Source organism: Ambystoma mexicanum, chromosome 2q (genome assembly GCF_040938575.1).
Source record: "Ambystoma mexicanum isolate Mex_15411 chromosome 2q, UKY_AmexF1_1, whole genome shotgun sequence".
Lineage (NCBI taxonomy): Eukaryota > Metazoa > Chordata > Amphibia > Caudata > Ambystomatidae > Ambystoma > Ambystoma mexicanum.
The window spans coordinates 1,285,400,901-1,285,418,876 of NC_090924.1; the positions used below are offsets into that span (position 1 = coordinate 1,285,400,901).

Consider the following 17,976-nt stretch of genomic DNA (forward strand, 5'->3'; position numbering starts at 1 on the left):
CCAGCATCAGCTGCTTGGAAAACATTTTGACAGGGGCGTAGTGTGTTTCGACTGTCGATTCCCCTTGGCTTGACATGCAGCTTGTAGACTCCGGACGTGACGTTGGTTGCTGTACATATACAATGTCACTACGCCCCCATACCTCAGCCGCCACGGAGGAAGAATCCAAAGAGTCGGCTGAAAACAGCCACAATTCTGTGCCAAAAACCTTTTTTGTGAGGAACAGGATCGATACAAAGCTGGTATACAAAACAGGCAAGAAGAGGCATAATAGTCCAACAAGAGCCAAATATCCACCTCATCTTTGTAGTTAGTCACAGCATCAGTAGAGCACTTTCATAGTGGGGTCGGATGGGAGAGTGATAAGGAATCTGCAAGAGAAGAATCCATAGAAAGAAAATTACTAGTAAGTAATTTCTCTTTCGATGGATTGCTTCCTCCCGCAGATTCCTTATCAGATAGATTCACACAGCAGTATATCCAATGGAGGTGGGATGAAAGCACTTCGATCAGGAAGTTCTGTAGAACTGCACTGCCAAACCGGGATCAGCACCTCATGCCACGTCAAGGCAGTAGTGCTTGGTGAACATGTGCAACGACTACCACAAAGCTGCCCGGCAGATGTCCCTGACGGGAACACCCCATTGAAAGGCAGAAGATGCTGGCATGCCACTGTTGGAATGTGCACTTATTCCTGGTGGGAGATCATTTCCTGCCGCCTGATAACACTCTGCAATACAGAGAGTTATCCATCTTGAAATTGTCTGTTTGGTAACCAGGAAATCCCTTTCTGGAAAGAGAAAAGGCCACAAAGAGTTGGTTCGATCTCCTAAACTCAGCGCTCCTTGCCCGGTAAAAACGGAGGGCCCTTTATGGGTTCAACCTATGCAACCTCGCCTCATCTTTGGAGAGGTGGGGAGGAGGGTAGGACACTGGCAACTCAATACTCCGGAACAAATGAAAATCCAAGACTACGTTAGGCAGGAACCCCAGTCACACCTTCAGTGATGACTTCTCTCTGAAGAATCGCAGGAAAGGTGGTTTATATGACAGAGCCTACAGTTCACCAACACGTCTGGCTGATGTGATCGCTACCAAGAAAGCCTTTTTTTTTAGCGCGCAAGCTAAATGGCCATGAATGCATAGGCTCAAATGGAGCTGCCATTAAGAAGGTAAGAACCATGTTGAGGTCCAGTCCGGAACCATAAACGGGGTAGGGGGGGACCCTATTATTTACAAGGCTTTTTAAGAATTGGGCCATAACCAAAATCGTAAAGAAAGACTCTTGATCTGGAGACCTCTTAAAAACAGACAAAGCCACGAAATAACCTTTGACTGTTGGGACTTGAAGGCCTGAAGAGGCCAGTGACAAAGGGAATTCCATCACTGAAGTGGCAGGACAAGAGATGGGTAATATTTTTAGCGTTCCCTGCTCCATGCCTCAAATCTTCTCCACCCACGTGTACAGGGATCTTGTAGATGGGCTGCATGCAGCCAGTAGCACCTAAAGAATCTCTTCTGATAGGTCCTAGTCATATCTCACCCTCTCAAGAGCCATGCATGAAGACTGAGGGACTATGGGTTCCGGTGAAGTACCCGACCTTCCAACTGGGATAGGAAGTCTGGGTGCTAAAGACATTACTAAAGGCTCTGATGCTGCTGTCTTCTTCCTCAGACTCCTTGGCCCCGGCGGGGTAGTCCGATGAGGCCTCAGTCTTTATGGTGTAGGCCGTCCAAAGTTTTGTCCAACGATCCTTGGGGGTTTTTGGACGGAAGAGTTTACACGCTGTAACACCACGTTTCCAAATGGATTTGTGGGAGACAATGATTGCCACATTAGGAGTGTCTTTCTAAGGAAACTTGCAGTTACACTGGGCAGAATTTAAATGGAGTCTTCTCCATGACAAATTATAAAGGCAGCTAAACAATGGGAACAAAAGGTAAGAAGACATTCTCTAAACATAAAAGCAATATGTCTTCCCCCACTATCCCTACTGTGTAGGCCGAAGTGGATGTAGGCAAAGCCTGAAGGGAGTTCATTTAAGAACCTGCCAAAGACAGTCAAGTGTAGAAGAGAAGCTTCGAGTTGTAGCAGCAGTATTATGAATATCACGTGAGCTATAATCTAAGAACGCTGCATAATGCGACCAACTCTAATGGAAGAAAAAGCAATTTGAGGACCTCAACACATGAAGGACCACGGGTACAGTGCACATCACACTAAGGATAGTATTACAGATGTGCCCCGTCAACGTCACTTTCGAAAAATTCAAAAACAAGTCATGCAATACTCTGCACCAACCACTAGATGTTCGACTATGCAAAGCATGTGATTTTAGGCAAATCCACAAGCCTCAGAAAATGTATACATAAATATACATGGGATACAGTACTCACTGTTATCGTATTTCTGATGCTTGTATCTGCTTAGATTCACATGCTATGCACAGGCTGACATCTACTGGTAGCTGCAGAGTATTACAGTTTTTGTTTTCGCAAAAATTTGAAAAGGGACGTCGACAGGGCGTGCCAGTAATACTATGCCTAGAGTGACGTCTACTGTACCGATGGCCCTTCACACATCGAGGTACCTCAGATTGTTTTGTTTCTGACATGTGGTAGCATGAAGTGTAGCATGAGTACAGGTGTAATAAATCAGATTAAGCCAGAAAAACATCTATGCACCTTCTACTTCACAGGGGAGGAAGGGTGGGCGCATGTGAATCTAAGCAGATACAAGCATCAGAAATACGATTACGGTGAGTAATGTATCCCTTCTGAGGCTTGTGGAATCTGCTTAGATCACATGCTATGCATAGATTAGCGAGCAGTTTCTGGAGAAGGTAGTGGGTTGTGAGAAAGTACAGCGGCAATTAGATGTTTTAGCACCGCTTGTCCCACATGTGAATGTAAATGCAGTAGTGCTGAGTAAAAGTATGGATATAGCTCCATGCAAATGGCGTCCAGTGGGACGTTTGCAATAAAGGCCAAGGCAGCTCCTGTACCCCTGGTAGAGTGAGCCCTTGGTGTGAAAGGCAGAGTTTTTTTTGACCGAGTAGCAGAGCTGTATGCATCTGACTATCCATCTGGAGATGGCGTTTTTTGAAATGTGGTCACCTTCCCTGCCAGGTGCTATGGAGACAAACAGTTGGTCTGTTTTTCTTAGAGGTGCTGCCGTGTTTACATAGTAAAGGACTGCTCTCCTTACATCTAGTCTATGGAGTTTTTTCTCAGCTGAGCTTGAAGAGCTTTGAAAGAAAGCTGGTAGTTTGATGGACTGGTTGACATGTACCTTAGGGTGTGTGTTCGTAGTACCAACTTGTCTTTGTTGGTAAAAACGAAAGGGTTTTGCACTAACAAAGCTTGTAATTCACGGACTCTTCTTATGGAGGTGAGAGCCATCAGAAAAGCAGTCTTATATGTAAGGTGTTTAAGGCTGGATCTATGCATAGGCTCAAAGGGGGATCCCATGAGTTTTGCAAGTACTACATTTAGGTCCTACCCTGGAGGCGGTTTTAAATGGGAGGGTAGAGTCTTTTTAGGCCTTCCATGAAAGTCTTAATAACCAGGACTTTCCACCAGGACACCTTGCTTTGAGAAGCGGCGTACGCGGATAGAGCCGCCAGGTGAAACTTGATGGAGTTAAACACTAGCCCAGAGTCGAGCAAGTGCAGCATGTAGTGGAGAATGTGATGGAGTACATTCTATCGGGTTTATACTCTTTGACTGGCACCATATTACAAATCTTTTCCATTTGTTAAAATAACAGTGTCTGGTGTTTGGTTTGCGTGTTGAGGATGTCCATATACCATTGAGGTAGTTTTAAATGGCCGAATTCTATGACTTCAGGAGTCAAGCTGCCAAGTTCATAGATCGAGGTTGCTGGTGGAACGCTGTCCGCCCGTGCTGTGTGAGCGTGTTGTTGGGGCACAGGAGTGTGACTGGATTGCACATCGCCAGTTTGCGCAGATGTGGAAACCAAGGTTGTCTCGCCCACATAGGAGCAACTAGGATTAGTGTTACTTGTTCCTGGTGCATTCTGTTCACCAACCAGCCCAGTAGCAGGGCCAGGGGAAAAGCATAGGCAAATCTCCCTGACCAGTTCATCCACAGGGCGTTCCCCTTGGACCCGTGTTGGGGAAACCTGGATGCGAAGTCTGGGCACTGGGTGTTTTGGCTTGTGGCAAGCAAGTCTAAAGGGGGTAACCGCATAGGGAGAAAATATTGTTTAGGATATTTTTGTCGATTTGCCACTCGTGCTCTTCGGGGATAGAAATCCGCTTAATGAGTCTGCATTAGAATTAAGATGCCCTGAAACATGCCCGGGTTGAGTGCCCACTTCCATATTGTTTGTGCTAGCCTGGACAGACTTGGAGAGCGTGCCCTTCTGCTTGTTTATGTAAAACATGGCAGTTGCACTTGGAAAGTTTGTAGCACTTTGAGCACTGCTAGTAGTTCTAAAAGGTTAATGTGATTTTGGGCTGTAATTTGTGTCCACAGACCATGCGCTGTGTGGTGAAGGTAATGGGCTCCCCACCCGGTAAGTGATGCGTCCGTTTTGACAACTGCTTGCCCTGTAGGGTTGTGAAAAAGCTTTCCTTTTAACAGGTTTTCCTTTGTAGCGTAGCGCTTGAACTAGGGTTAGCGAAACCACAACTAGATTGTCCCACTGACCGCTGGTCTGAGACCACTGTTTCGCTAACCACTCTTGCATTGGACGAATGCGCAGCCGTGCGTGCGGGACCAGGTAAATTCATGATGCCATCATCCCGAGCAAAAGCATTGCTTCGCGTATGGTTATTTTGGGACCGGCTAGATACTGAGGTATTTGCAGCAGTATGTTTAGCACTCTTTCGTTTGATGGAAAGACTAGACCCTCTTCGGTTTTATGACAGCCCCTAAGAACTGTTTGGTCTTGCTTGGAACGCAACTTGATTTTTTCTCGTTGATTGAGAATCCCAATTGGAACAGAAGATTGATTGTTCTTTTGGTGTTTTGCTTGCAAATTTGGGGGGATTCCAATGTTTTCAGCCAGTCGTCCAGATAAGGGTATACTGGGATTGTTTCCCTGCATAGATGCGCTGCCACTACCGCCACTACCTTGGTGAATACCCTGGGAGCAGAGGCTATGGCGATGGGTAGCACCTTGAATAGGTAGTGCTGGTTCTCTATTTTGAAACGCAAGAACCTTCTGTGCGCTGGGAACATTGAAATATGAAAGTATGCATCTTTCATATCCAAGTTTGCCATGTAGTCCCCCTGCTTTAGCAGTGGGATGACCTGCTGTAGCGTTGGCATGCAGAATTTTTGTGGCTTGACATAGGTGTTTGCAGGGCGCAGGTCTGGGACAGAGCGCAGGTCTGGGACAGGGCGCAGGTCTGGGACAGGGCGCAGGTCTGGGACAGGGCGCATTAAGTCTTTTATCGGCACAAGTAAGTACATTGAAAAATACCCTTGTTTACCTGGTTTGCCTATGGCGTCCTTTAGAAGCAGCGCCTTCACCTCTTCCAACAGGATACGTTGTTCTTCCTGTGAAGACTGTCTGTCTTGGCGGGTGGTTGGCATTTGGATCAGCTCTATGCAATATCCCCCGACACAGTGGAAAGTACCCACTTGTCCAAAGTGATCGCCTCCAATGCGTGGGTAAAGTGTGAAATACGCCCTCCTACTGGAGCGGCATGGGAGGGGACCTGAAGCGGGTGGTCATTGTTTAGGAGGTGTAGCTCCACCTCTGGAAGTGGAGGACCTCCCCCAGCCATGAGCTTGACGCTGGCCTTTCTGGAATCCCTGCAAGGCTCGTCCCTGGTTGTTACCCCAGGATGATCCCTGACTTTGTCCATAACCTGAACCCCTTTGTGAGCTCTGACCACGATCCCGATGAAAATTCCTTCCCTCTCTCTTTGGCCTGGTGGCTTCTTCGTTAGCTGGCCTAGGGATTTTAAAGTGTCATACTCCTCCTTAGCAGATTTTAATGCATTTTCCACAGCTTTCCCAAATAAGACATTGGGTTCCACCAGCATGTTAAGGAGTGTTGCCTGTGTTTCATGTTTAAACCCAGACTGGCGCAGCCAAGCGTGACGTTTGATGATGATACCTTCGGCAATGATCCTGCCTGCATTGACTGCAGCATCTAAGTTGTTCTTTAAAATGCCGTTGGATACTGCCTTGCCATCTGCTGCTACTAGGGCCAGTTGTGATTTGAGGGGTTCAGGAGCAGAGGCTATTAGTGTTGCCACCTCGTTCCACTTGTGGCAGTTGTAGCTTGCCAGTAGTGGTGTTATTCGCAATCCTTGTTTGGAAGGCTGCAGAAGTTGCCACATTTCTCCCCATAGTGTAGAGTTTTTTACTCTCCTTATCGGGGGGTGCCTCAGATGAGGCTAAAGGTGTTTGGGCCGCCTTTCTAGTTGTGGTTACAACTAGAGAGTCCGATTTGAGCTGGCTGGCCTCTGATGTAAAGTGGGTCCGATGATGCCGGACGGAAGAGTTTTTCAACACGCAGGTTGACTGCCCGTGTTTGGTTTGGGGTCTCCAGAGAAGGTTGTATCCTTCTTTGAATGGACTGAAGGATAGGAATGAATTGGGTGGTGGCTTTCCTGTCCCCCAATATATCTTCCACAAAATCTTTATCCAGCAGAGTCTCTTGGTTTTGGATACCAAAGTGCTCAGCTGCCTTTATAAGCATATCGTTATGACGTGGTTGATTGTCTACTGAGAATCTGCCACTGGTGCGTCCTAGTTAATTGGAGAGGTTAAGTTGTACACATCCTCTTCCTCATCATAATATTAATGGTCTGTTTCTTGTATAGTTTCATTGTCCTCAGTGTCCGTATTAAGATCATATAGATCACCATGGCCTGGGTCCACCTATGGTGAAATTGGCAGGGTGTCAGGACGAGACCTCTTTGCTGGGGGCTGGGAGGTCAAAGCCTCAGTAGTTGGAGGTGTGAAGTTGAAATTTTGGACAGCTTGGGGGTTCTTCTCAAAGAAGTTAGCCATAAATGTCATCCTTGTCATAACCCTGTCAATGTCTTCAGCGGTCCATGTAACTGAATTTGGTATGATTCCAGGGTACTGATGTGTAATTTGCCCCCGAGGTGTAGACTGCCCGTTTTTTCTCAAGGCATCTGATAAGATGCCTTCCTCCTGGGAAACAGTGCGTTTTCCCAGGGAGGTGTGGTAAATTTCTCCTTCTTGGAGTGACTCTTGGAGGAGTGTTTCCTTGAACTTTTTGCTTTAAGGAGGCTTTCTGGGACATGTTTTTGCAGTGGGCTAATCCCGAGCTCTTGGTGCTTTTTGCCATTTTCGACGCAGAGTGTCGGATTTCAGCGGTGGAGCGGGCTGAAGCCTCGTCTTCCGGCATTCGGAAGATTTGGACACAGCGTTTGTTTTGTCTTTCGACTTATGTGTCTGTTGTGAGGCGATCGAGACTTCGAGTGCTCAGAGGACAGGGATTCGGTGGACCTCCCCCTTGATGCTGGGTGCGGGCGTTTGGTCAACGTTGGCGTCGAATCTCGGCCCTTAGCTATGTGCTTAGTGCTAGGGGTAGTGTGAGTGCTACCGCCGCCTGATGTCGTCCCCGTAACAGAACCGCCGGCCTGTCTATTGGGGTCAGGGGCTAACACTTGGGAATCTAATGGTTCCCCGTCGCCTTTGCCGTCCGACGAGATCACAATGCTGCAATCGCTGTAGGTACCCTCAACGTCCATTGCGGCCTTGGCCTGCATGGCGTGATGGGCCCATTGCTTTGACTTTCGGTCTTGAAGTGTTTTAGGCTTGAAGAGCTTGCAGGCTTGACAATGCTCCTCATTGTGGTCCCGTGCTAGACAGAGATTGCACACCTGGTGATTGTCTACCCAGAGGAATTTCTGATTACAACCAGGGCAAAATTTAAATGGAGTGTTTCCATAGCTAAAGAAAGTGGCAGCTAGGCGAGGAGAGAGTGTAAAGGGGAAAATGCATTCTCTAATGTCTACCCCCCACTCTGCCTAATGTTAGGGCCGAGGCCCGGTGCAGCCTTCCAAAGCTGAAGGGATCGCCGAATCAAAGACTTTGTTCGACGTTCGTTCCTTTCCACCGCCGAAGATGTAGTCGAAGTCGGTAGTAGAGAAAGGATAGAAAGAGTAACTAAATCCAATTTGTCAATAATAAAATGGCGTCAGCCGAAATGAACTCAGCGATTAGGCGTCCGTCATGATGGTGGAATAAAAAACAATCTGAGGGACCTTGAAGTGTGAAGGACCATGGGTACAGTGGATGTCCCAATAGGGATAGTTTTACTGGCACGCCCTATCGACGTCCCTTTTCGAGTTTTGAAAACAACTATAATACTCAGAAGCTTCCATTAGATGTTGGCCTGAGCTTCGCATGTGATCTAAGCAGATTCCACAACCCTTAGAAATATATATATACACAATAGTTCTGCTGTATTGACAACAAAAAATTAGAAGCACTCTTCAGCGTCACCACAGTGTTTCCAGACCAGGAATCCGAGTCCAAAAAAACGGTTGCAAACCGCATTTTAATAGTGCATCATGAGCAGTTTAAAATCCATAAACATGGAGATCCCACAGGCAACGGCATCTGAAAATTTGGCAGCATTACTCGTATCGCGACTAGCACATTGCTTGATCATATATATACACGTACACACACGCATGTAAAAAGGCACTTTGAAGTGCGAAACGCATCACCTTGGATTGCGTTTCTATTTTTTCTGCATGATGCCTTTTTTTAAATTAAACGTCTGTTTTTCTATCTTGGCATTGGTTTATTTGTTTGAAGCAACTCTGTCCCCGCAGTGCTGTCCTTCCGCTTCACTACGGTTGTTCTTTCGCTATGGGTATATATATTTATGCTCAGTTGGTGATCTCACTAGAGACATACACACTTTACGTTAAACGTTAAAATGGTTTAGCAATGAAGAACTGTAGCCAATAAAGTTGGGTAAAACACAATGAAAAACAATAAAAGTGAATTCCCAGCCTTATAAATATAAGGCCTCTTTCACTTAATATGCCCATGGGAGATGAGAAAAAGAGGGACAGCCCTTAAGTGAGACCCTATAAACATTTTAATAAAAACCCTTGAACCGTCAGAGTTGGTGTGTTCTTGAGGCCATCTATTACATAAATGTGGCAATTTATATAGTGTTTCATTCCAGGTGCTTCCCCCGTTACTAAGTGCTGTAACAATCAGTGTCTTCAATATCCACTCATTTCAAATTATCGACCTTGGGAGGATGGAGGGTTGAGTTAGCGTTACGTGGGGAATAAACCCGTACTAAACAGCATTGTTCTGTTCCCAATGTGAGCATGTTGCACTTCATCGATCTGCATAGCTCTAAGTTAGGAAGGAAAAGAAAGTTCTTCACTTGTCAATGGACCGTGCAGAGTCAGAGCAGGGACTTGCGAAGCACACTTGTCTGACCTTCGCATTCTGTAAACAGTAAGATAACCGTTCAGTTACAGGCTGCCTGCTAGGCAATACAAGAAACCAAGCATGATCCTTTGAAATGCAGACAATCTGGCTAGTAAAACGTACCCTGCCTTCTGGGTTCTTATCTGGATGATATTTCTGTGCAAGTCTGAAGTAGGCTTTCCTGATCTTGCCCTCGTCGTGTCTGTTAAAATAAAGAAAATCAATCGCATGTTACATACGAAAAAAACTATAACTTTTCCAAACGCTGCACAATAAACACCCACTGATCATTCTCAAGATGCATATTAACCAATTGTATGTCTCTGGCACAAACAATAAATAATTTGTAAACTAGTAACAGGGAAGGGTTGTGCGTTTCCTTTACAAAATCGCTATACATAAAATGACTGGCATAAAACAGTTTTCTTTCCTCACTCAAGCATGCTAGCAATGCTGTTCACAAAAGACTTCACACAAAAACTCATCTAATAAACCACATGTCTTAGAAATTTACTTTCCACTCCTCGTCCATCAACAGAGGGGTGCAAAAACTGTTTTCTGAAATGGTAAATGACACAGACAAAGATGTATGTAAAAGTGGGGAATGATAAATACTCACTTCCCTCAACAAGTTCAATACATATTCTCAAAATGGTCAAGTACGTAAAGTGCGTAATGTTTCATCAGAATATATTTGTTTGAAACAGCAAAATATGTGATCACAGTTGGCGAATTCATGTGAATACGTGCGATGTCATTGCTAACCAGTCAACAGAAACAGTCTTTACTTGTAAAATATAAAAGCGTTTTCATAAATACTTCTACCAGTATAATAATGTACATCTGACTGGAATCGCTCCTTTTCAGGAAGGTCCTCTGGAATTTGCTTATTAGTATTTTAGCCGGAAAACATTTCTGCCAGGCCCAACAATGGGACTCTTGGCATGACTGCCCTTAACAAAGGGAGGGTCTATGTGCACAGTCTGTGACCATAAGTTACCCAGGGGTAGCATGGAGTCCTATGTACACCACGGTAGCCAGTTATAATATCGAGAATAAAAAGTCGAATGCAAACATTTTGGAAAAAAAAAAAATTGAAAAAAAATTAGAATGTTTTTTTTTTTAATTTTATTGTTTTTTTTGGGTTTAGGAGTAAAAATAAACAGGGGGTTAGGAGGAACCCCCCATTAAAAAAAATAAAATAAATGTTTCGACATTTCTGCAGTCAACATTTTCACTATAAACCGTACACCACTTTGCCCACAAAGCAGCATCCCAGGCAAGACTCGCTCTCTGCATGCGTAGCTCTTGAATATGTCTCAAATGTCAAAACATGGTAGTTGTGGGTGAGCAGTAAAGGGCAACTCTTAGGATGTAATGTGGCTGTTAAGATACAGTGGAGAACATATAGGATGATCATAACAAAAAGTAAAATGCTCAACTTTCCAGGAATGGAACCTTTGTTCTCGTGAGTTGGGTCTCCCAATTCCTTGTCGGGATCCCTCTATTTGATTACATTGTACCTTTACACATTTTAAAGCAATTCCAGATGCAACACATTATAATACCCCAGTAAAAAAATAATATACATATTACTTTGAAAAAGAAACTATACAAACATGCAAAAAGAAGTACTTTATGTTCTGTGAAGGTAGTTACATGTTGTGCAGGTTACAGGTAAGTAACAATGAATGAAAAAGATACTCTAGGTTCAGGAGATCCTGACCGCATGATTTGGGGTCACAGCAAATGTGCAAAGCCCTACGGATACAATGGATACAAAATTCAGTGATTGCCTTTGGATCAAAATCTGCTAGACTGGCGTTCAGTAACTCATAGGAATAAATTGGAGTGAGGAATCATCTTTTGATTGGCTGAACGCAATATGGTCCTGAGGCTGCAGTACCTCCCTCGAGATGTTTAACATGAGACCAATGTCAAGAACATGGCTCAATTTTTCAAGCAACTACTTTGACAACAATCCTACCACAGTGCCCACATGCTGTCCGCCAAAACTTTGAACGCTGGAAAAGCATTGGTGTCCAGTTCATCAGCAACAGTTCAGGTGACAATGAGGAGTTGCATCTTTCAGTTTCACGATATCTTTATTCATGGCATTTCGTCTCTGAGAGTCATCCTTGGGTCATCATATCTTCTATGGGTGCGTTAGTCCAGGCCCTCGTGACGTCACCATTTGTCTTCCATTTAGGACTTTTTGGTTTCTTCCTGGACAGTACTTAAGCAATCTTCATTTTGTTTCATTTGCTTGTAAGGTTTTCTCAATGAGTACCTTACTGTCCATAGTTGTCTGGTTATTGGTACTTCAATAGGTATTGCTCTTCTGATAGGTACTGGGCAGAGCCCTACTGCGGCTCTCTGCTGGTTTATTTTCTCATCATACGTCACATATTTTGGTGTGTATGTTCCTAGTACTTCAAAATGGGTGACTGGAGTGCAGGCTTTATTTAGGACCTCCTCTATACACCCCCCTCTGGGCGATTCATCGACCACTTTTACTTCCTCCTTCGGATTCATCTCACTTGGTTCCTCTGTATTCATCTTCACTTCATCTTCTGGGTTCATTCCTTCTTCATCTTCTGGGTTTGTACATGATGGTTTGAACAAGTGTCTCTTTGGAGTCCATATTTTTATCACTCCTCTCAGGCTTCCTGCTGTCCTTGCATGCTCGTCTTTGTTCCATGTCATCAGCTGACATTGTCCATTTGGGCTGCAGTAAATCCATTTTCCTTCACGATTTCTGCGTTTTCTGGGATAAAGAAACTTTGTACCTTCCGGTGCGTACTTCCTAGCCTTCACAAAGTCTCTTATTTCTTCATCCGTCAGATCTTTGGGCTTCCATCCTGGTTTGACATCAATCATGATCTTCATCCCTGAGGCTTTCTTCTCAGTTTTCTAGCATTGCGAGATTATTATCTTGATAACGTAAAATCCTAGTAATATCACTAGCAGAGCTCCCAAGAATTTTAATGCATCCGCCATCCATTGTGGAACCCATGAAAACAGTGATCCAAACAGGCTGTCATCATCAACTTCGTTGGTTTCATTGATCATCTGGTTCTGCAGGTTTGTCAGCATACTTATGGCGTCTGTTAAAGTTCCATTTTCCTCGTCGTGAGAAGGTATAAATGTGCAACATGATTGTAATATTTTTGCACAAACTCTTCCATCCATAGTTGTGATAATGTCAAGTTTATATCTGTTCTGGAGAGTCATCAATCTTCCTTGATTGCATTGAATCCTTTTATTGTCATGTTGATGGTTTGCAGTAAATCCCATCTGGTTATCTGCAACCATTTAGTATTCACTCCAACTTGGATTTGTGGCCTGAAAATCATTGTGAACACTGATGAGGTGAGGCTGAACTGCCTGTGTTCATATGGGATTGCATGAAATGCTTCTTCTGATTTAGCAGAGAAGTAATTCTCTCTCTTCATTCGGGTTATCAGTTCCACAGATCTCTTCTTCCTCAGGTGAGCATCTGCTTTCGGGAAACTATCAATATTCAGGTCACTTTTCGGGATCACTAATGCTGGAACGTGGACGTTCACTATTGTGCAAATACCTCCCCATTTTTTCGGCAGCCTGATGTATGATTTCGGTCCACATGCCCAATAATGATCCATGAGTACTGCAGTCCCATGAGTCATTCCTGGAGCCTCGAAAATTCGTCCGCAGTTTAGAATCTCCCCCATTTTTCTTGGGCCATTGTTCCTGAAACACAATTTCTGACTTTCTAGTGCCACCATCTGCAGGGGTCCTCCTCTGTCTTCGACCCATGTCAGTAATTTTGTAAGTTACGGCCACAGTGGTTTGCACAGACTTTGTGACTTTTCAATTGCCTCCTTGCAGTCTCCGAGGACCATCCATGCTCTGCAGATCACTACTCCTTTTTCCCCCAACCGTCTGGAGAAAGCACTGTTCCCCAAATCTGCATTTGGCCTGTTTTTCCAATTTTGAGCCTCTTCTGGAGTTTTTCCTTGGACATTTAGTTTTGGGTTCACTTCCCATTTTATTCCTGCTCCTTTGACTCTAGGCTTCTCGTACCCGATCACATGATTCCTAGTATGGGCTCTGTTTCTCGTCTTAATGACCTGGACATAATCATCTTCATCGGGATAAGCTGTTTCAGTTGCCCATATCAATGAGGAATCACTTCCCAGGAAATGGCCTCTGGTATTGCACATTGCTATGTGTGAGAGACAGTGTGCTGTTGGGACATCGATTTCTACAGCCACGAAGATCTTGGACTTCCCCATGCTGTACGGTAGGAGTGCGCAAACGAAGCATTCCTCTTCGGATTTTCGGCTTCCAACTTCCTGCATGTGCTGGTACCAAATGTTGTTACCCAAGTGTGCTGTGCTATCCAGGTAATCGTTCAGTTCATTGTCGTCTTCATGCATGCTTCCCCTTGATTCTTAAGGTTTTCATGTAGTTTGCTATTACTACATCTCTGATGCATCTGTATGGCTCTTTCTTGCTGGAGGGTTCTCAGGTATCCTGGTCCATGGTGCAGGTCTCTGCGCCATTTGAGTGGACAGGAGTCCGGCAGCTCTTTCCTGGTCCTCATGCATCTTTTCTCTGCTGCGTGCAAATGCCCATGCCAACCAGCCTGACACTGGTCCGTTATATGGCTGTATTGTTGAACTGGTACTTGTCCCTTGTGTTGGAACATATATGCTGGATAATGCAGTCTCTGCGGTTTTGTTTTTCAGTTCCTCATGCAGTTTCCTCACTCTGGCTATGTGCGGGAATAGTAAGTCTACTAACATGTGTGTCCTTGCGGAGAGTTTTTCTGAGTTGACCCTTGTTTTCTCAAGAGATTCTGATATGACTGCTTCTGTTGGCTTTTCTCTCAACTTTGTTTTCTCATGAGAGTTTCTGTGAAGTTCCTTATGGCAGGCAGTCTCTTCTTTTCTGCTGCTTTGGTTTGTGGTTCTGCAGTCATTGATGCTAGGCCTGTTTCGTGTACATTCAGTGTTTGCATGCATGTAGTTGTCAGTGATGTTACTCCATTCATCTCTTGCCGACTCGGTCTCCATCTTTTCTTTTCATTCGTTACCACAAGTGTGTGCGCATTGTTGCTAATTACATCCATTTCAAGTTCATCCACTCCACCATCAGATCTTCTAGGGACTGGAATAACTATATATGGTCTGCGTGCTTTTGTGGGTTTCATGCGTGTATCATCAGGTGGGTGCACGGAAATTGGAACGCTTCGTGCACCAATAAAGAATGCAGTTCTGATCGTTAATGACAGTAAAATAATGAGAAATACGATACATAGTTACATGATAGTTTTGTATGTTAAGCAGCAGCATTTTCTTCCTGAGAAGCAGAGGTGCCTCTCTGCTTGTGGGAGGACCAGGTTGCTGCTCTGGACCCCCATCTCGATCATTCACCAAATGTCAATGTTATTATTCCCTTAACCAATATCGTCTTTCGAGTTCTGTGTTTAGGAGTGCCTGTCTGGTGCTCCAAAAGTGCCCCCCACCCCTCTTGCGAGTGACAATTGTTTCTTATTTCAGGATACAGTTCTTTTGCTAGAATATGGGAAAAATCAAATTAAGTAATACTTCAGTGAGTCCCTTTACTGTGCATGTTCAAAGTAGGTGAGCTCCCAGTCCACCGCTCAAATCTGCTTCAGTCCAGAGGACATGTTGGACACTAGTCAGTATGAAGAAATAGGGAAAAAATAACAAATGTAACAAATGGAGTTCTTGACTCTGCTCCCTCGAGCTGTCCCTCGGCGGAAAGTTTTCTTAAAAACTCCTCAGATAATCTCTCTGATGGTTGGAAAGTTCCACTTGGAGTATAATTCCATTCAGGAGCATTCCCATCTGTGTGACATTAGCTGGATCTCTGATGAAGTTGAGGACGTCAACCTTGATAGGTCTCCCCACCAGCTCTGGAAAGTCAGTGACTAGGCGAAAAAGGACATTTTGCGCCAATCTGCTGACTTCTGGTGACAGGGACATCTGTCCTGTCTTGCTGGGTTCAGGATTATAGTTTTTTTTTTTTTTATGTAAACAATGTCTGCACTGTCCGTTTGCGTGGAGTGCGACCAAAATGACGATCTTATTCAAAAGATGGCTTAAATGTTCAGAGTTTGCTGGGTCTCGAAGAAATGTTAGTGTATCTGTTGTTCTCCCGACAATGGTTGGACAGTCTTCGATTATGCGAAAGAACAGTGTGTTGACAAGCTCATTTATTTATGCCTGTGTTGGGAACATTTGATTCTTCCTTACTGTACTCCGGGAGTATAATAAATTGTTCTGCAATGACAGTAAGCAGTTGTCTTATTATTTTTTTGTTTTCAGGATCTTGGAGAAAGTCTGACACTTGTGAGCCTCCCTACAATTGACAGGTATGATCTTAGCACTAGGTTGAAATAGGTGACCACGTCCTTTGTGATGTCTCTACTGTGGGACAACATAAGTGATTCCAAGTAGGGTCTCGGTACTGAATGAATCGGGATACTGTATTTGCTTCCAATGTAAATGTCCTCGGTCAAAATTTGGCATAGTCTTTTTCTCATCAAGGCTTAAGTGTGCCCCAGTCCAATGTTCAAATCAACAGAATATGTTGTGGCTTATGCATGCAATTTTTCTTCTTCACCTTGCAACTAGGATGCACAGAGTGTCCATTTTTTATGTCCTTATCCCCTTTTTGGCTTAGAGGAAGTGTCCAATTTAAGCCACAACCTGCAAAAGGTTCTTTGTCTTTACTTTGCTGGCCATGCATCCTCCTTCCTCATCATAGATCTCATCTGCACGTGCTGTGGTTCTTGCTCGTCGATTCCTCTCGTTGGGGTGCAGGCAGGGGGCCTTCTCCGATGTAGGGTTTGATATCACTGAGAAAAATCCACGCTCTCCTGCCCTGTAGCTCGGAGTGCAGTCCTCTACGATAAAAGGACCGTTGAAACTTGGCTCGTCTTACCTTTTCCTTACATGGTTTCTCACAAGGACGGTGTCTCCAGGGAAGACGAGTGGAACACGTAGACCTTGAACTGAGTCTGATGTAGTGTCTCCTTCTGTGTTCTGTGCTGCGCTGCATCCTTTTCATCGTTGCTGCAGCTGGTCTGAAATTACAGTAAGGCAAGATATCATGCAGTTCAGATAGTTTTGCATTTCAGACCCTAAAACCTCTCCTGTTGACTGGGCATCACATCTAGCTCTATCTCGGAGTGTTAGGGGAGTTCTCATTCTTCTTCCTGTGGCTATCTCGTGTGGCGTAAGATGATAATCGGAGCCGGGTTGGTTCCAAAGAGCATACAGTGCCAGTGGAAGGCAGTGCAACCATCCCTACTTTAGAGTAAGCTTCAACTTGGCTATCCTTTCCTTTAACAAGCCGCTGAGCTTCTCACAGACCCCATTACCTTGTGGATGATACGCCGACGAGAACTTGTGCTTTATACCAAGCAGCAAGCTAATCTGCTCAAATAATGAATTAAAGTGAGGGCCATTACCTGATCTCATGACTTCGCACACACCCCACCTGGGGAACACTTCCCTCACTAAAAATGTGACCGCACAGGTAGAGTCTGGGTGTGTACATGGACCTGCCTCTATCCATCTAGAGAATGGACACACCACAACAATTAAGTATCTGTACCCGTTGCATACTTGAATCATGTCGAAGTAATTGCTGAAAAGGCCCATTTGGCCTGGGGATGACTCCTTGCTTGCAGATTATTCAGTTTGCCATAAAGAATGCAACATGCTCAGCTAAATTCAGTATGAACCAGTCTTCCGCAAGCGTTGCTGCTAGATTCTCATTTGTCTCATGCGCCGGGTAATGCAACTGCTCCAGCGCTATTTTTAATAGGGCTAAAGGCATTACTGGTTTACCAGTGCTGTCTTGTCGCCACAAGCTGTCAGAGGGGTTTAAAGAACACCCTCGATGTTTCCACAGGTTCTTCTCTTCCTGCGGTGCCTCCCCTTGTTTGCCCCAAATTGCTGTAACCCTCAGGTGCGGTTTGTGTAAGCATCATTAGTCCATTGGCATGGATAGCTTCCACTGCCATAACCGTCTCACTTTTTGATGCCATATGCTTGGCTTCAGTGTCTGCTGCTTAATTTCCGCGCGAGATAAAATCTGTCCCCTTGGTGTGGATGGCGCATTTCACGACTGCTATGACCACTGGGAGCTGCAGTGCCTTAATCAGCCTGTCCAATAAGGCTGCGTGCTCCACTGGTTTGCCGTCTGCTCGGAGGTAACCCCTCCTTTTCCAGCGTGCTAAGCCTGCGTGCACTGTTGACGTCACATAGGCGGAGTCACTGTACACCGTGTGATTCTCAATGGTGAGTATCAACACCAATAATTCTGCCGCCTGTGCTGAATGATGAGATGGTATTCGAGCACTAAGAAGCACTTGAAACTCTCCATTTGCTGTGTGCTTTATCACATCAACGCCTGTGTATATTTGCCCATTACTTTGGTCGATTCTAGAAAACCTATCAATAAAGACGATCTCTCCTCCTGCCAAGGCATTTTCCTTCACACTGGGGATTTCATCATAGAATTCTTTGTAATTTGCAC

The 17,976-nt window shown here is 44.8% G+C and overlaps 1 protein-coding gene across 3 annotated transcripts in view; it reads right to left on the bottom strand.

The window, feature by feature from the left end:
* The window catches only part of DNAJC13 (DnaJ heat shock protein family (Hsp40) member C13), a 2,820,731-nt gene that overhangs the window by 853,619 nt on the left and 1,949,136 nt on the right, over positions 1-17,976 (bottom strand). For all 3 annotated transcript variants that reach the window (XM_069648714.1, XM_069648713.1, XM_069648715.1), the window contains one exon: positions 9,541-9,619. In XM_069648714.1, coding sequence (XP_069504815.1) covers positions 9,541-9,619 — 79 coding nt within the window. The remainder of the gene's footprint in view (positions 1-9,540; positions 9,620-17,976) is intronic.